This window comes from Rhea americana, unplaced genomic scaffold (genome assembly GCF_003343005.1).
Source record: "Rhea americana isolate MKP2758 unplaced genomic scaffold, rheAme1 scaffold_164, whole genome shotgun sequence".
Taxonomy (NCBI): Eukaryota; Metazoa; Chordata; class Aves; order Rheiformes; family Rheidae; genus Rhea; species Rhea americana.
In genome coordinates, this window is record NW_028185750.1 from 326957 (window position 1) to 347237 (window position 20281).

The following is a 20281-nucleotide window of genomic DNA, read 5'->3' on the forward strand; positions in this document are numbered from 1 at the left end:
TAATAGCTGTACAACAGCTCCAGGGAACTAAGGCATTTGTCCCTCTTAAGACAGTAAAATGAAGAAAATGAGGGATTTGGATGCACAGGCTTTTTCTTGCCAATACAAAACAGGAGACCAGGGAGCAGGGGGATTACCTAGAACTCTGCTCAAGTGGAGCAAAGCCCGGATCCATCCCTGGAATTCCTTCCTGCCTCTTACGAATACTCAGCACAGCTGAGCATGAACTAAGGAAACATTAAAACATTTACTTGATTTTTAAAGTGTCACTTTATATACTGTAAATGCYCACAGGAGCAGAATATTTCAAGAAAAGCAAAAATATTTGCATTTTAAATTAAAGGAAGAAAAACATTTACATCACACACCATCCCATCAGGTAACAGAAACAACAGCATGTGATCAGTGTGTCCAGTGACAACACATAACTCACTGTTTTATAGTGTTTTCCAARCTGTTCAAAATTGCCTGGAGAGCTGGAAATGTTCACGGAGAATTCTGAGTGGGAACAAGCCGAGGAAACCTCTGCTGGCTCTGGCAGATCTAGATGTGAGACTGGCCCAAGCTGTTTCGCATTTTCTGCGTTTTGCAATGCTAGTACCTRCCCAGCGCTTTCCCCTGCAGCTATCACATCTCTTTGTGGAGGATGCTGCAGACGTTCAGTGTGTTCACGCCAAGGCAGATGGCAGAAATAGGCCCCAGAAAGTTTCTGGGAAACCATCCCGCTGGAAACGAGGGAGAGCGCCAGGAATGGGACGGTGCGTCCCAAACCAGGGCGCGTCGGCACTACACAGCCCACCCAGGCGATGGCCTGCGGAGGGGACAGCAGTGACACAGCTYAGCATGAAAAAAGCTCCTGCGGCAGCTCTTGCTCAAGCTCTGTCCTCGAGCTTATCTACCACTGCTGCAGTTCTCACTTGGCAAGGCACAAAAATCACAACGGCTCTCGGGRCACTTCTGTCTCGCTTGCTCTGCCCTCGCTGGGCACGTGCTGTCTYGGCCTCACCACCTTTGCACCTTGCTGCTCTGCAGCAGCCTTCCCAACACTTGGGAGCCGAAGCACAGGCAGCGAGGCYGTCTGCTGTTGCCTACAGTATTTTCGTTTCGATTCAGCCATCGCTGCTCAGTTGGGTACTTGCAGACTTAGTGCTTCTCCTCAGCAGAGATCCCTGCCTGCAGGGATGCCCTGGAAAGCCTGCCCCGTGCACAGCTCCTCGGTGGCAGAGCTCAAAAAGCCTGCTCACAACAACTGGAATTTAATGTGCTTTATGAGCCTCTATCATTTTACACAGCCATCATGCTGATTTCATACTAACTTCAGTGTAATGAGCCCACTATTGCGCTGCAGCCTATTTTCATTCATGATATATGGGAAAGCCATTAACTTCGATAGTAAGTCCTGCATGGTTTCTAGAAAGCCATAATGAACTGCTGCAGCACTGACATTGCTTTAGCCAGCCCAAGAGCCTTTTGACATGCTGTTAATTGCGAGCCTGACCCTCTGATTTCCTATTTTAATTTCCACCCACTCTGCACGCCCTGGAAGGCAGTGAGTCAGTACTTACAGAACCCAGAGCACGCTGGAAGCCTCTTCTGCATTTAATAGGAAATCTCGCTGTGGTGTAAAAGRGAGCTCTCAAAGAACTGCCTATCTGTTAAAAAATGCAACCTCTTATTTCTGTGAACAACTAATTTGTGTTTAAAGAGGCATGTCCCATGTGTTTAGGATTGCCCCAGGTGGTAATCCAACATTTTCTGAGCTCTCAACTACAAATTCTTCCTGTTATTTTATAGCTAAAAAGTTTTAAAATTATACATTTTAGACTTAATGACAATTTTGAAGAATATTTATACTTTGTAAACCTTTTAGGCTTTGAATTATTGATAAATTACGTATATAAAGAAAAGAAACTTTCTATAGTAGGGGGGAGTGACTGACATTTTTACGTGGCGGTTGGAGAAACTGTTCTTCTATCAGCTCTTCTGGTTTAACAACAGACTCCTACATTAGCAACAATTTTCAGTGTCCTTTGGAGCGACTGCTCCCATCCTCCTGCATTTTCATCGAAGACTGACTAGAAAACGAACATATATACCATGAGAACAACGTTTTTCTTTTAAACAGAGAAAAACAAATAACTCATAGTACTGAAGATACAAGTTTCCCAGTATCATAGGAAATGCCTTAATAACGAAGGATGCCTGCTTGACGGTTTGCTCCTTGGAGAGGCCACGCAAGGTTACGAATAGAGAAGAGGCTGCAGCGGGAGAAGAGGCTGCAGCGGGAGAAGCGACTACCTGGGGGCAGGTTGAGCGGCAGCTGGTGCCGCAGCATCCCAAGGGCCCCGTCTCCACCAGCTGGCAGCAGCACACTGATGAGTCAGAGATCCTGGGAAATGTCTCTGAAGCCTACACGCAACCATCTAAGACTAAAAAGCCAGTAATAGGGTTGACTGTAGGAAGAAACTTCTCGTTGAACAGACGCTCCTCCTCACAAATGTATCCCACACACAAACATCCAAGAAAAGTAACTGTGTAATAATTAGCTTTGGAGCCAGTGCAATTAAACTAAATACTTTGGTCAAGTTTAATTTAGGAAAAGCACCACCTCTGCCCTGCTGCTGGGCAGCAGATTTCGTTGGATCGCCTCCAATCTGCAACAAGGGTACCCCGACACCACCGGCACACAAGTGGAAATATAAACTGTCCCTCCCAAATCCGATGCAGTAGGTTACAGCTACTGGGTTCCTCATCCTATAAATTTGCAGGATCTGCAACTTGCATATGAAGATTTCTATTCCTGATCATCGGCATTTTCAGGTGAACAGCTAGGTCAGGTAAGTAGCTATCTTTGATTATTAGTGTCACTAGTTTGAGCAAAGAAAAAGGTACAGAGAAGTGCTGGCTGGTGGGGCCAACAGCAGCCATTTATGCCGAGTTSCCCAGACGCAGGCCAGCGAGCGCTTCCACTCGCTTCTCTCACAGGAGGCTGCTCGATGCGGGGTGCACACTGGAGGAGCACTGYGGTAACTCAGCTCCACCGAGAGAAATGGAGCAAACTTCCCAGCTTCTGGTTCAGCGAGACCTTGCTTCCTCCGCAAGGCCAGGGCCTTGTCGGCACACATCTTACGGGCAGGGATGCTAAGGATGTGGACGCTCTATTTTAAGAATCGCACATTCACCTTACTAACACCAGTGGGAGTTACAAAACACGCATCACTAAAGCTCTTACTGCACATCCCACTTCAGGGGCTCCTGAAGTTTTCACCGTTTAGAGAATAAGCACTGAASCAGCCTGACCTCTTCTCCTGTACTTGCTCAGTTTAAAAGTGCCTACCTAGGAGCACCTGCCTGAAAACGGCCTCCCTTCGCCACCAGCAGAAAGGTGAAACACCCCTGGGACTCCCCATATGGGGCAACTCTGCCCCTACCAACTATTTGGTGACTTCAAGCAAAGTAGCAGCCCATGAAGCAAAGGCTTCAGCCATAACCCTGCAGACGACCGTCACAGCAGTTACGTGTCAGTCAAGCTGCAGCCGGATGAGSTTTTGCACGCACAACTCAGAGCTGAACTGACCTGGCTTGGGGGAAATACTATCATGCAGCGCTGGACCTTGTTAGAGGCCCATGATCACCCTGGAGTCTGCCAGCATTAAGACATGCACGGTTTCTCCAGGTCTGAGTCAATGATCTCCTCCAGGTGGGCAGGCAGCTCACGTTTTTGAAGTCAGATCTAAGTTTTTGTGTGCTCTGTTGCTGTTTCTAACCAGCTTCGGCGCAAGGGTTCCTCCAGCCTGGATGCCATTAGCAGCTCCTGCCAACCTGGTATCAGGCACAGCTTTCAGCGACAGACTCGCTCCCAGGCACACACGCTCRCTCAGAGCTGCAAGGAGCTCAGAGCTGTCGCTAAGAGAGAAAGGGATGGACTTTCCTTTTGGGGATTTCAGTCTGTAAGAAAATAAGCGTGGATCTACCCCTTAAAAAAAATGAGGTGGGAGGTAAAACTTCTCAGCACTTACTGAGTACTCCAAAAGTAAAACACACGAAAATTATAAAGAATAAACAGAAAAATATCCACCACCTTGGTCATGGSTTCAATCCCCATACGAGGCTATGCTGAGGGTTGGACTAGATCATCTCCAGAGGTCCCTTCCAACCTTACCATTCTATGATTCTATGATTCCCCACGTACCCAAAATAAACCCCAAGAGTAAAGGAATCTTCTAGTTTTTTCTCTATTTGCTTTTCAGTCTAAAAGACRAGAAATTGAACTCTTCCGTGTATTGAGAACACTAAAGCAGAAGGATGCTTTAATCCTCCTACACTAGGCTTTAAGTGAAGGTGGTTTTTGGATCCATTTTAGTATTATCTGAGACAGATAAAGCCAATGTCCTTTTTTTTCTTTTTTAACATAGAAGGCAAAACTTGGCTTTATCTTTTTGTTTTGCAATAGAGGAACATTATTCCTGGGASAGATGAAAGAAAATATGGAAAGTGTCATTAAAATTTTATCTTTAATTAGTGTCAGCTATTCTTAAGTGTTTTTCATTCATTTAAAATGCTGTTTTGAGATAAATAATAGGTAAAAATGTCAGAATTTGTGAGCCCTTACCTGTTCAAAAGTTATTTCTTAGGCAAGGCACTTATATGAGCTCGCTTTTAAACAGGAGCTTTGATATTTCTACCACCACAACACAATTAAYGCTGCTTGGCTTGTGGTTTTGCCAACATCAGAACTTCGAACGGAGACAAACAGTCTCCTGTGGGGAAGGTCTGTAACTATCCCAACGCCTCGGGGGCGACGTTCCCTCCGCTCCTACCTCCCAGTTCACTGCCCTCCTCCTCCTCCAGCCTGACTTGKTTTTGTTGAAACACTCTAACCAGGCACTTTACAGGGTATCCGGTTGACTGCAAGACTCCACCATTAACTGAGTCAGAGTTTGTGCTGCYCCCTGAAGTTACTGACAGGAAAGAATTAAAATGCATTAGTTGCTGCTGGGACGTTGCACTTGAACCGGGTAAAATACTGATGCTGGGATGGATCAGGCAGAGATCACATCCTGACACCGTACAGCAAAATCACTGCTATTAGAAGCACTATTTGGTTTTATCTCACTTTTAAAAGACGGTGAAAAAATGTCAGCAAAATGCTCATGAAGAAAAATAAGTCAGCTTATGGCTACAAAGGATCTTCATTATCTTTTGTRTATTGTCACCAATCGCTCACAATACAGCAGCTCTGCGGTTCACTCTGTGAAAGCAGTTGAGCTGTACAGTCACTAAAACTCACTAAACAGACTAAAATCAAGAAAAAATAATTTGAATTCAATATATTACTAGTATTATGTTTATTGTTTATCATCCATGTTTACATTTATTTCTATTCTGATAGTATTAGAAATCAAAAATAAATTTGAGTAATATGCCACTTTGGAACATCAGGCAGCTTTTAGCTCCAAACATACAAAATCTGTCACCTGAAATATATATAATGGCTAAGTTGATTTAGTTATCATCTAGCTGTGTGGTGAATCATTAGATTAAACATTAAAAAATAAAATAATAATAAAAAAAATTACAACCTTTGTGCCGGGATAGCTACCACCGTGTAACCCCATGTGAGCTCTTTTGCAGGTTTTGCAATGCGTTCCACAAGAGGGCAACCAAATTCCACTGTAATGCAGATAAATCATCCTATATAATTAAAAAGTGACCATTCATTTTTAGGTAACACACAGAATATCTCCCTGTCCTGGTGTAAAGGCTCCTTACACCATTCCTCCATACAAACATTTTGGCACGTGTTCTCAGCCTGAGGAATTCCGGCCATCCCAAATTATACAGAGGACAACTGGAAAATACTAGAGCATCCCCCGTCCAAGAAGGGAACCAAAGATGCTTCACACRCAGGAAACATCAGTTTAAGCTTTTCACATGACTTGGAAAACAGATCCTGGCTCTGCTGCCTGCTGCTCTCAGCTCACTGCTCAACGGCTCCTGCAGGAGTGCAGTCTGTCCCTACTCTAGCTGTATTTTTCGAGACACCTTTTCCGTCTAAGATCAATGGCCCCTGGCAAAATGCCCAGTGCTTACATTCCCAAATTCTGAACTGAAATGAGGCAACCTGCTTATTCAGACACGTAGGAAATGCAGCTAACTATTACAAGACTTCATATCCAAGCAGAACTCAGTGCTCTTTTCTACTTCTAAACAGTTGAAATAGCTACACCCAACAAGAATCCAAATAACTCTGAATCCAAACTGGGTATCAATGCAGCATACAGGTATATTTGTTAAATGCAGTAGTGTCTTTTATGCTATGTTGGTAAGGTATGATATTCAATCTCTTAGCTTTTTACTTGATGGCATATTGTTTAACTCAATTATGGATACATATTAAGAAAATCAGCAACGACACTCAGTATCTTCTTTTTAAAAAGTAGTACTTCGATTTGTGRCTTTCATGAAAGCATCTGAAAAGTCTCCCTGCTCAGGATAACAGAATACACTATTTTATATGAACAAGMGAGATGTTGGAAGGTAACACACACTATGTAATAGCAGTCGGCTACAGCAGCACAACTTACTTGCAACATTACCCCCGTTTACTTCATAGTCAAATCCAAAGCGATGATAAATTAACCAGTCCTAAGCAAGACAGTCAAGCTCCACAAGGCTTCACTCTAAAGCTCATTACAAAGCTTCTGCTGCCGGGGCCCTAACAAGCACGAGACACAGCCCGCACTGCCAGCGCTGGAAAACAACCATCGGCAGCTTCCAGGCAAAGCCAGCAGCAATGGGGGAGGGGGGGAGTTTGCAGGGACTTGGCTAAATTTCACTTAAAGCATCGTTCAAACACCCCCCCCAGACACCAAACATACTTCCACAAATTAACATACTTCCACAAAACTGAAAACTTTTACAAAACAGACTAATCAGATTAAGTGTAATTCGACAGACCAGAATTTACAAATAATTTAAGCTTTGGTTTCTGCTTTTTTACTCCTCYTCTAAAATAGTCCAAAATTTAAAAATAAATCTCTTTTCTAGTTCATAAAAAGGATTACTTTGATTTGTATGGTTTTGTTTGTTTGTTTTCTCCTTTGGCCAAGTCCAGTTTTGAAAACACTAGACTTTAAACACCAGTGCAACTAGGGAGAAGTAGAGCAGCATAGCACTTACTGTTCTGGACTAGAAACCGAAGTCCTTCGTCCTTCCACAGCAATATTGCTCTTGGGTCTCTTAACAACATGAGGTCTTGGAGGCCGAACCTATTACACAGATACATGGAAGAAATTTGATCAAATACTTCAAGGTGATCAAACAACAAGCAATAATGATAAAATCTGTATATCCACTGTTACCTTAAATTTATCTTCCATTTAGAATTGCCTTTAAACTTTTATTTTTCTGTGCTACAATGAAGTTACAATTTTATCAGCATTAATAGGAACCACAGACCGTAACTCGTTAAAAGCTTCCCATAAAAAACATGGTTTTGAGTAGTAAATGAAACATAAATACTTTTGTCACTGACCATTAGCTATTAGCCCAGAACTGAACATTTCCTCCAGTGTCCTGTCTGGTACAGGTTAAGCTTCTGGTAAAAGATTTCCTAAATGTGAGTTTCATCTAAACAGTTAATTGAAACAGTAAAAATAGAAAATTCAGTGTTTTGTTGTCCTTTATATTGGAAATCAGAGTTCAGCTCTAACACCACGGTCCTTTTGTCTGCTTGTTCATACAAACCAGCTTGTGAAGCAAAGAATTCAGTGCAAGGGAACACTGAAAACACTGGTGCTGAGAATAAATGTTACAACATGAAAAGCACTGCTCATTTTTCATTTAAAAATCTAGTTTCTTTCAGTAGCTGAACAGAAAACCTTGCTGGGTTTATCACCACTGATGTTAAGTTATGTTAGTGTATCTTCTTTCTGTTGCCTGCAATAAAATGTAAAAGCTTCCTGCAGAAGGTGATGTTGCTGTCAGTCCAGTCTTAAGTGACACATCCATCATCTTCCAAAATCAAGCTTAATCTTCCCATATAACTCCACGAGCAAACATGCTTCGCTTCAAGGAAAGGAATAAGTACACATGATAACTACATAGGCAACGTTTATGCAGTGCCTCCCCATGCTAAAGAGGAATCCTGTCGCTGAACTTACCCCTTTGAATCAAATGAAGAAATGCACATCTGCAGCATCAGAGCCAGGCTGTACAAACAAGCTTTCCAGTTTTTGTTAAGAAACTATTGCCTTGTCTGAAACAAAGTCTAATTTGTTGGCTTAACTGAATGCTAGCTTCAACAGGAATCCCCAAAGCCCTCAAACAAATGAAGGAATACAACTCAACTCCTGCCCTCCCTGAGCTTGTGCTCCCTTAACAGCTACAAAAGAAAGGAAGCTGTTAGAGGCCTACAACCTAAGCACTCTTTGGATGGCTAGTGAATTTGTTTGCAATGACAGATGAGGGTTTCCCCCACCTCTGCAAGTTTTTAGGAACATAAAGCTCAAATTTTCTTGCAAGGATAAAGCCACCGAATTGTGCGTTGTGCCAAAACACTACACAACAGTATGCAGAAGATAATAGCAGGATTATTGTCTTGAATTTTCATTTCAAAGGAAATAGTGTACCRCAGAAATGATGAAGACATTCAGAGATGTGTTGCCACTATTCCTTAGGAAAAAAGGGTTTACAAAAAGGTCAGATGTTAAGGTCTTGAAGATCAGTCCCCACACAAGGCTGTTCCTCTCTACAATAAAGACAGCTTAAGAATGTGAATTTATGGCAGGAATGGAAGGATTAAGTTTGTGGCAACTGCAACTGAACTTGCAACGTGGTGAAACATGGGGAAAAGAACAACAGAGCTAATTAGACGAGCTGAGCTGTCAGAGTGCGGCTGAATGGCTCGGTGCCAACAAACAAAAGGAATGGGCTGGCAATCAGCAGGATCGATGAAGAATACTGCTTCATTAGGGTTGATAAAACACAGAGAGAGGGAGCGAGGGAGAGCGCCTGCAAGAGGGGGAGAGAAGCAAGAGGGATGGGGGTGGGGGAAGAGAATGAGAAGGAGAAAGAGAAAAAGAGAGGAAGAAAAAAACCTGTTTAATTAAATCCGAGMTGGAAGATGATGTGTAAAGCTGGCTTGTCATCATGCTGTGAACACTTTCACCTTTTGGGTGGTACCCTGGGGGCATGATGCTGATGAGGGAGAAAGATGAGAGTTTTGGATGCCTCCAGGGGGCTAGCGGACCAGTAAAGTGCGGGGCGACATGCTAAGTGAGATTTAGAGCATTGTTCATGAGGAAATGCAGGGGAAAGCCAGGAATCAAGCCAATTCCTTGCTGGATTTTGAGCCTTATGTAGCCAAATAGGCAGGGTTAAATGCATATCAAATGCAAAAATATGAAAGAAATCCAGTTACATGCGCACACAGCCAGGAGGAAAAAGGTGAACATCTGGGACAGAAAGGTTAAATGTGCTTATTACAATCCTCATCAACTTTTTGCATAATTATTACATTTTACTTTTTTTTTTACAAAATTGAATGCAGTTTCCAAACAGCCTCTTTAATTCAAATAGATCTCTATTAATTATAAGCAGCAACCTTCTCTCTTTCACAATATCTTCACAATTCATTTCCAAAGCAGCAGAATGTAAAGAACGTATCTGTTATGCTTCCTTGACCTTTCTTTGGTCTGTGTTTTTCTTTTTATTATCAGTAATGACTCATGCTGCAAGCACTAGTGCCCATGGATTCCTCCTAGTAGCAGATATGTCCTGAAAACAGTATTTCTGGCAACTGTGGTATTACATGGACTTGGCTGGAGAAGCAGAGGGACCTGGCCTCCTCGTTCAGGGCTTGCCGTAAAAGACTAGGATAAATTACCTCCCCATACCCACCTCTGTAATACATGCCAAGATTAAGAGGGTGAAAAAGCAGCCTGTACAAAGTGTTATTTACACATACAAAAATGCATTTCATCTATTAAAAGCCAAATAACAGTTCTGAACAACAACAAATTTATGCATATTTGCTACAAGCATATTTTTTGGGAGTGATTATAATCATTTACATTTATCTTGAATTTCCTCTTGATGAATGAAGCATTTCTGTTCCACTTATTGGCACAGCTAGATGAATGCAACAGGAGCTTTTATTATTACATTTCCAACCTTTTATCAATCACATTAGGAGCAGAGACAGTTGACACAAACACATTATACTGAGGACTATTAATGTACTACAGCTAGGAGATTAAACAGTCTTAGCAAGATCCACTTTGATGTAGTAAGTGGCTCAGTCTGAACAGTACTGATCCAGAACTTGTGCACAGGGCAACCGCACGGTGCCGCGGCAGGGCTGCGCCTGCCGAGGGCGAAGGCGGCTCCGGAGCGCGCTGGGAAGCCCTCAGCACCACCGAGAGGAACGGGGAAGTTTGTTCCCAGCGTAGTTTATCTGGGAAGGTCTCCCRTATCAATTATATTTAAGAGAACACACACAAGCAGAGCCAACGCTACCCTTTACGCACACAGGAAACAGAAGGGTTCAGTGCAGGAATCCAYAACAACCCTGTTAAGTTGAACACCCAGAGTTAAAAAGAGGGAGGAGAGGGAAAACATGCTACTGAAACGTAACTTAGGAACATGCACCAAAGATCAAAAGTTAAAACACACCCAAGTGCATTTGTTAACCAGTTGTCTGCTCATCTGAAATTAAATATTTTAAACAAGTTTTAGCAAGATTAGATTTGAAAACTTGCATCTCTCTCTTAGGCAGGTACATGTACATACATGGAAGCACTGGGWAAGATGTATTTGCCTTTTGATGGGATTCAAATTCACAAAGCAAAAATCCTGAATGGAATTAAATACCTTCCAAGCCTGCTGCGGAAACAACACCCCTTCTAAAACTATTTATTTCCTGTACTGAAAAAAGTGTCCCTGAAGCAGATCTAGTAAAGTTTCCATTTTAAAAGACATCTAGTATAGATAATACGTAACAATTTGCCTACAGTCAGTGTTTTCAGTGAAAAACTGCTTAGATAAGATATCTCCGCCTAATAGTTACTGAGAAAAATTTCTGCGTAGTTCTTCTGTGAAAGAGTCGCTTCCTCTCGCCAAGATGCTGYGTCTACAATGTTTATACTGCATAACTAAAGAGATTCTCAGAGAGCATTTTAAATGAACATGAATTATAGCTGTCTAGCGACCACAATGTGGCATCAGCATTCTAATACCCAAATATAGATTTCATTTTATTTAGGTATATTCACTCATCTATTCTATGGAAAAAAATTAAGCATCCCAAATTAATTTAAAGCAGAACTTGGGGAGAATAAATACTTCAGACTTCTGTTTCCTTTCATATTTGAGCTTAGTGCAAGTCTTCAAAAACTCACTGGCTAAAAACTTACGCCAGCCTAGCAAGATTTTTGGTTTAAGAAAACACCACAAAAGTAAAAACAAATGTTGCAACAGCAGCATCAGTTACCTGCAGAACTGACTGAAAGTTGCAGAACTCGTCAAAGAAAAGCAGAGTAAGTGCAGGTCCCAGGGCTGTGCCGCAGCAGAGAAGAAGGCAGTTTAGGAGCATAATTCTCACGTTGCTTTTTTGCAAAGTTTGACAGTTGAAACTATCAAGATTTAGTAATGCTACCAAGAGTGCAATTCAGGCAGTGTTAAGCTGTGGCAGTGAAACAAAACTACCAGCTACTCACGGGCCTAGATGAACGCTGTATCTTTGGAGGCGGTGGCCGAGGCGGACGGAGTCTTTGCTGCTGTATCAAAGTGGAAACTTAAGTTGTAGGTAAATTAAAGTAATAGTCACCTWCACAAAACACCTCTGATTTTGTGGCAAAAGCAGTTTGAGTAGATGACAGCAAGTAATTCACTCTCATACTCACCTCACAAAACACAATTCTTTCAAAGCAGTGACAATCTCACAACCTACCAAGTGCTGTAACAGGAAAGCAGCTACACCTGCCTCCTTGACATAGTTTTAAAACAGGTCATGTTAAACCAAAGGTAACATGGTACGTACTCCAGGTCAGACCATCCAAAATTCATTGCAACAACACAGAAGCTTAAGGTGGATCCTAACCTGTCGTTCCAAGTATCCAGCAAAGTAGAATATTATAATGTGTTTTCACTAAAGTCCCAAGATTGATGTTAACGGCCTCAAACCAGCAAAGACATTTAAGAACATGAGAGCCAAAGTCAATTAAACTTTTTGTACGCTTAAAGATGAACACATGCTTATATATCCTACTGGATCCAGGTTTAGATGCCTTGCCTAGAGCAAAGTGTGTACGGACGTACGAAAGAAGATTAGAAGACAAAGTCACYGGCAGTTCTGAATGAAAACAGATCAGTGCATGAAGATGACCATTTTGCTCTCCCACTTTTAAAATAGTTGGCCAACTTGCAGCTTTGTAACAGCACTGAAACTGCTCTAATCCATTTTCTTCCATAGCAAAAAACAGGCATATTTTTGAGAAACACTGCAAGACTATAGCATCAATAGTATCAAGTGAGGAAATAATGGCAATATTATTTCAAGCCTCTGAAAAAAACATGATAAAGGCAGGTGCTTTAGAGAGCAAAACAGAAAGACCACAGAATGCGTGAGGCTCACCTCCTGGCAAGATGATCAACACATTGATTACAGTCACTGCAAAGACACAAACACCTGAACTTTACTTTCCCACCCATGTGATCACTTGAGGAGAAATATTTGTCTGAGAAAATGCATGAGAGGATTTGTTAATTATCTGCTACATCACTGTTTGCTAAGGCAATGGCAATAATACCAAGTTTTAAATTCTTTCTGGGCATCTGAAAACAGTCCGTCAGAAGAGCCACTCACATTGTATCCTTTCTAGCTGAACCGTTAACATGAACTGCAGAATATCRGTACGCACATCAGAGAGAACGTAGAAGATTAAGAGCAATAGTAATTCCAGTACCATCTGAGGAGTTTAATAGGAGTATTGTCTCATGTCATGATTTCTCCTTGCCTGTACCCAAACCAACATGCAGCCCTTATGCTGTGCAGCACTAATATTTTACTCCTCTTAGACCTAATTGACCAACAATTACAAGTCAGACCTTAAAACAACACGATATTGGCCTAGAAATCATAACTATATAGACCCTTTTTTTTCCTTCTGGTCCTTGAGTGATTACGGTAAGCCCACGCTGCTTTTAATTTTTTTCTGATTTCAAGAGGGTCACAATCTTTCTTCTTTAATTTCAGCTGAGAGTCTCGCTTAATTACTTTACTCCAGGACCAAGGACTAGTAAAAACAGAATTTCCCAAGGTTTATGATAAATGTATGAGTTATGAACATGTACTGCGGTTACCTCAGCTTCCATTTTATTTGGGGATTATGAAATGACATAGTGTTTTTTTTTTTTTTTTTTTTTCTGGCAATTCAGATAAGCCTTCTCTTTTTTAAAAATACCATGTCTAATATTCTACCTGCAGTCATCTCTTCCTATTACTCTTTTCCTGTTTACTAAGCTTTCTGTTGGCATCAGCACTAATTCATCCTGCTGCTATTCCACACTTGTGCTTTCATCCACAGAACTCTCCACTTCTCTTAATGAAATTATCACATGCCAAATCAATGCCACACAGGCTAACATCAGTCCAGCCACAACTCACTGATGAAGCCGTAACTATTGAAGAATCACAATCCAGACTCCTTATGGATATATCTTTAAAAAGTCATAATTCAAAGTAATGTCCTTGCTACACGATTTGCTAGTGAAAGGCATGTTGGATATCTGCTTTCTAACTGTCATCTCAGGAATCAGAATCTTGCAACCATGGTTGAGGCACACTGACAGGGCAAATCAAGCTGGACTAAAGACAGCATACTATTTAACGATGATGAACGGAGTAAAAAAGCATTCAGTTTTACAGCTGGACATGGCTGAACTGACCTCTAATTATTGTGAGGGTTAGAAAGAAGCTTTCCTTAGACAGTAGGTTACTATTGTGTATCTACTGCAAAGTTTCTCATTGCTCCTTGAAAGAGTTGGCACTTTGCTCTGCAAGTGGCAGGATACTGGAACAGAGGAGCAATGCCAAGGGCAGTCTCCAGGAGCAGTAGCACTGACAAACTCCAGCAGAAGTTTCACCTGGTCCAGGCTGGGCTCTTTAACGTAGGAATTCAGTTAGATGGAGAAGAAAGGAACAAGGGAAGGACAGGCAAGAAGCTTTGCTCTGTCTCTAGACCACAGGAAGATTTGTGACAGAATGCTCTGGTTTGCCTAAGGCTAGACCAAGTCTTGGTTTGGCMCATGCCAGTGCCCATCTTAAACAAGTATAATTTTAATTCCATTAAATGACCATCAAAATCATGTAAGTGAAAATAAAAACTACCTTATGCATTCACGTGTAAGCTATGAGATCCAAGCTGAAATTCCGACTCAGAAGATAGTGTGCCTTGCAAGCAAAAGAGCAAATTGTCGTGTGAAAACTGTCTGAAGTGCTACGGAAACAATGTTCATTTTGGGATGTTCAGTCTTGTATGTATTACACCACGTACCACATTTCTGAACCCCAAAGATCTGAATAGAAKGATAAGGCAAAACTACACATTCACAGCAGCATGTTTTTCTCTCCATTAAATATGGTTATGGAAGGGGTATGGCTGCAATCAGCGTTGTGAATCACAGAAAAAAACAGGCAAAGGGTGATGAAGAATAACTGACATGGAGGTCCACCAGAAGACAACAATAATTTGCCCTTTACCAGARCTTCATTTTTAATGTTGATGTTAGCATCTGTCACCAGAATGGRATAAGCAAGTATATTTGAATTATATGAAGATCATGTGAAGATCATATTTACTGGAAYAGCCTCTGATTTGAAGTTAATTTGTTAATGCAGCAAAACACATTGTTTCTGAAAGGTCAGTTAGGGGAAGCTGTGTTGGAATATCAACTTAATTACCTGCGTTGTAAGGATGAAAGGGTACAAAACAGCACTAGGGTATGTTGCTAAAAGCAGCTAAATTGCTATTCTAAGTATGTTCCTAAATGTATATACTGTAGTTTTTTCTATGAAGCAGAGAAATGTCTAAATTAGCACTTTCTCACCAATAGCTGTTTACCCGTATACCTTTTTTTTCTAGATATTTTCTTAATTGTCTTGCTCCAAATACTTCTGAAGCAAGAAGACACGAAGCAAATTTGCAGAAAGCCAATTTTATGACTGCAGATCTAGCAATGTTTTACTAATTATCAGACAAGTGATTTTAAGCCATGAGATGCTGAAAGGAGAAAATTCTTATGTTCACTTTTACGCTGTAAAAGTATTATTTAAAAATTATATATCCTGTAGATCATCAGGTAGCTATTACATATCCAAGGAACTTTCACATTACAGTTAGTTAATTTTTTATGCTAGAGAAAACATTACAAAAATCATTTGCATTTTGGGTGTGTGAAGTGCGAGCTGCTGAACCAAGTATTATTTCAAACTAACTGTGAATGCCTGTTGAGAAACATTAATTTTTTTTTTAAGTGGTATTCAAAACAGAGCCTTTATCAGTAAATTAGAGGTGCTATTTCATATGCAGCAACAAGTGCAACTAGAAAAAAAATGGATAAAGGAAACATAAACAGACAAAACCTTGTTTGTCAGCACATAYAGAAGGAAGTGTTTGTGCTTCTCAAAGTAGTACGGAGGGGTGTCTTTAACRACTTTCAAAGCACAGATCTTCTACACGAGTATCTTATTTTCTTAAGAAATTCAGGACCAGTTTGAAAACTGCTAATACATTTTACAGATAATCAGACATGGGTGAGAAGTTAGATTGTCCTTAGCACATTCATGCTCAAACATAACATKCAGCAAAAGATCTGAAGCATTGACTTCAGAATAATGTGCTGAACATCAACTGAACACTCAATAAAGACAAAGGCAGGGGGGAGAAAATAACAACACTTAAAAATGTATGGTACCTAAAAAGATTCAGTACAGAAAGCAGATGGAATCTATGAGGCAGCTGTTTTATTACCCATCCAGATCCCTGCACAGCACACACTGCTTTTTGCATACTCCCATATGCACAGCTCACAAACTGGGATGACAAGAGCAGTGTATGCTTTACAGCATATATTTTTAATTATACTCTGAAATAYTTCAACAGAAATCTGCTGGGTCCCGYGATAAAAAAAAAAAAAAAAAAAAAAGTCTCCATGTTTTAAGGGATGCCTCATTCTCCATGACATCTTGGTAGATTGGGAAGGTAGCATGTATCTGGCAAGTGTAGCAATGTTTGTTCTAAGAATTTATGAAAGGGGAAGGATACTATCACAATTAAACCTTCTGATTAGCTTAATGAGAAAAACAGGGACTAMCCCCTTAACCTTTTCTAGCCACGAATCTTCCACTACTCAACAGAGACAAAGTAAGAGAAGGAACGAAAGATCAGTGCCTACGAGCTCCTGTTTTCCCTAATACAGAGAGAGGGTACATATTGCACAAGCCTGAGTCCCACTTGGTGTCCTGGGCTACTGCCAAAGACACGCAGGCCCATGCTGAGACCCCGGAGAGGGCTCTCACTCTTTACTGAAGGGAAAGGGGGGGGTTCATGAAAACCTATCTTTTCTTCTCATCTTCCTGGCTGAGACCATCTCTCAAGAAAGATCCCCTTTTAYGGTGCATCTCAACCCAGAGCACTGCTAACCCTTCCTCAGCTGGTAGTATTGATAACTTCCATCTGTTAACCTCAGACTGTGCAARCAATCCCAGAGTAGTTAACTTCAGAAAAAAAAAAATATATATATATATATATTTATACACACACACTAATATACAACATGCCGTATTTTGCTCTAAACCTAGGACTTGCAGGATACTAATCAGATCACTCCTAAAATCAAGACTGASTGCAGGCGCACGATCTCAAGATCATATACGTTGTCACGGGAAATGATCCACCAGGCTGAAGCAAGTGGGGCCCTGTAGCTATCCCTATAATCTGCTTGTTATGGAAGAGCACCAGGGAAAGAAAACTCCAAAAGCATGGGTTAGACTACTTCTATGGAATATTATTGTTTATAACAATGCTATTTTAAAAATACACCTTTTAAATAATAAACCCCTTGGCTGTAGAATTAAATGGCATTTTATTTCTTCTGCCTGTAATTACAGAAAAAAAAAGAAGCATTTCTAGAGTTAGATGGATATATTTTTACATACGTGGAATAAGTTGAACAGAKAGACATTTTCAGGCCATGCCCCAAAGTAGCTTGTATTCTTATATGATGCTGATGGGAGAAATATTATGTAGTAATAGCAGTTAACTTTCAAAGGTATCTGTGATTTGAAGACTTGTCAAGACTTCTGACTAATTCCTAGCTCTAGTGACAGCAAAGTTCACATACTACCCAAAAAAGCAGTACAAAGCCCACGATTGCTATTTGAGTTTGTGAACTCCTGCTTCCTCTACTTCACTTTCTATCTGCTCTGTGCAATTGAAAACAAACCCTAAACTCCTCACAGATACATATGCATTTCTTCAATTCTTCTAAGATACTGTAAAAATGCCTGATTATATTAAACTGGTATTTTTCAATATTTTGTAATTTGAAGATTTCTGAGATTTTCCAAAACAGTGACTGTCAACAGGATCTTATTTACCTRGCACAGCTCCCAGGTGCTTGCAGACCAGTCTGATAACCACTATAAATTAAATTATATGTAGTGAATATCTCTTCACACAGGACWCGGATGCCTACAAAACACGAAATATTTAAGACTAGCATGGTTCTGATCAAAAAAAAACCCTCACATATTTCATTCTCTATTTGTTTATATGCAGAAAGGTCTTGGATGACTCTAAGACTCATATTGTAAAAAGCTAAATACACAAGGTAGAAGTAGGCTGGCATTTTTTAATCCAGTTTCTACCTGTCCTGTTTCTGTAATACTTTGACATAAGTCTTCCTCTCTAAGCCTTTCTCATACAACTTGTTTCAAAAGTTAATGTTTTTGGGGGAAGAGGGTAATTTGCAACAATTCATTAGCTTAAATGCATACATTTGTTTTTAGGTATCAAGGAAAAGACATCAGAGCAAAACCAAAGAATTTTCTACTTATAGAATGGACTTTGAAGTAAATTTCTTTGAGATACTCTCTTTCACGTATACCACCACAGCCCATTCTACCTGCTCTCCCTGTCCTTGGGGCAATCACTGCKGACTTAACTGTTTTTGTGTTTCATTTCCTTCGCACCCAACCCAGATTTTCTCTGGATCCTGCAATAACAGCAGTATCCTGCACTGTCATTATCAATGCCTCAAGCCTACAAGGATAATTCTGTGAACACACAGATACGTTCATGGTACTAAGGCAAGTTTAACACCCAGAAAGTGACATAGCTCATGGCTCTACATCACGTGGTACACCTCAGCCTGAAAGCAGGATAACTTTCATTTGTACAGAAAGAGAATACAACCACAATCCCCTATTATGTTATCGCAGAATGAAAGGATCATGAAAGAAAACTCCCATAACTCATTGAACCATGGCCATTCTGGATTACTAGCAAAACAGCAAGGAGGTTTTTCAGAACTATTCACAGAGATGAAAAGGGGAAGCATTTTGAAAGATAATCTCATTGAAAAGATGTCCAAAATTCCAAAGCACTTCTACAAAAATTAGGTATATTTTGCAAGGGCCTGTTTTCATTCCATCTGTTTCTCAACACACAAGGATGGAGAGACACGTCATAAAAAATCCTAGACCCCAGGAATATATTTATCCCCATGCGTTAAAGTCTATCCATCTACTATCTCAGTAGAGTTTAAAATCACAGCTAATAGGTTAACAACTGTTTTTCTTCTGCTTCAAATGAAGAATATCAGAAAGCTAGGGGAATATTCAGCTTCCCAATTTGTACTGACTGCTCACTGCTACCTGCAATGTCTGTTTGACAGGACTGACATTTTGTACTGCTGTGAGATGGGAAAACGTGTGACATTTTTATTCATGGTGGCGTACGCCCTTGTAATGATCAGCCCTGGTCGATGTGCTTACTGCAGCAGCCCCGAGCCCTCGGAGAACAAACAAGAACCGGAGGTGCCAGCAGTTCGGCTGCCTTATTAAACACCACCAGGATTCTAACGAAGAGCAACTGCTGGAAAATCTCACTGTCAAATCCTCAAGGACATTGTCAACGTGGAGGTAACTACATATATTTTTCATTTAAAATACCAGAAAATCCAGCAATGCAATATTAAAAATAAAGAAAACAGCCACACCATTTTATGTGCTTTTCTCTCTTTTTTTTAACTGGTCATTTCATCAGTTTTACATTGGGCTTTCAGCAGGCCTAATACCAGAATTCAAGTCAAGGAGATCACACAATCCACATGATTTAAAATGCTGGAAAATGGGCATATCCCTTATTATCTTCTAAAGTTATTCTTCTCTAGCATACAGGATACTTGCACAGAAAAGAAAAAGAAAAAAAAAGAGAAGGAAAGAAAGAGCTAGTCTCTCATTTAAGGACTTCTGTAAACAGCAGTAAGTATCTGCTTTGCTCATCTCCATCATTCACTAAGGAAGTCTGCATAATTAGGACAATATTCCTCCACACAAACACACAAAATTACATGGCTCCTGGATGTGCAGCATGGCATGCTGCGACTGTTATACTTGATGTTAATCAGTCCAGCTCTGAAGGACAAATCCAAAAAATACCTGGCCAAACAAGCAATCACAGTGGGGTTAGCAGTTAGGAGAATCCTAGCTTTCATATACTCCCTCCCTTTAATCTTTTAGTTTAATCCAAGGGCCCAGAGGTCAATTCAGAGAGTTCTGGCCTAACTGCATGTATCCACTTCATAAGCAATGCAGAAGAAACTTCTGGATGATGATATACGTTGATAGACTAAGCAAGTCATCCATAAGCCCCTCTGAGCTTTTCTCAGGTTGTCAATCTAGGTGATTTGGTTAGCCTTGCATGCACTGATGTATTTATTTTATATGTATGTATTATTTATAAAGCACAATTCTGCTTCTATGTGCCAGCAGTGATGGACCAAGATACTCCCTACAAGGTAGTTATGGGTTCTTCGACATAACAGGACTAACAAGGAAATTCTGCACAGACATGTTACAGCTGCTATTGCTTGTCACAAAGCCCTAGGAGGTCAGCTTACCACAGTATTTTCTCCATACATCCAGATCCAAGTGTTATGGCATCTGACTTGCATGTACCCAGAGCACTAAATTTATTCTGAACATCCCTGTTTA

The 20281-nt window shown here is 40.7% G+C and overlaps 1 protein-coding gene across 6 annotated transcripts in view; it reads right to left on the reverse strand.

Moving 5' to 3' along the window:
* DENND1A (DENN domain containing 1A) overlaps positions 1–20281 on the reverse strand; it is a 221461-nt gene that overhangs the window by 11155 nt on the left and 190025 nt on the right. For 3 of the 6 annotated variants that reach the window (XM_085300458.1, XM_085300454.1, XM_085300459.1), the window contains 2 exons: positions 11721–11780; positions 7183–7271 (listed from right to left, as the gene is read on the reverse strand). In XM_085300458.1, the coding sequence (XP_085156584.1) occupies positions 7183–7271; positions 11721–11780 (149 nt within the window). The remainder of the gene's footprint in view (positions 1–7182; positions 7272–11720; positions 11781–20281) is intronic. The other 3 variants (XM_085300456.1, XM_085300460.1, XM_085300455.1) reach the window with 2 other exon arrangements.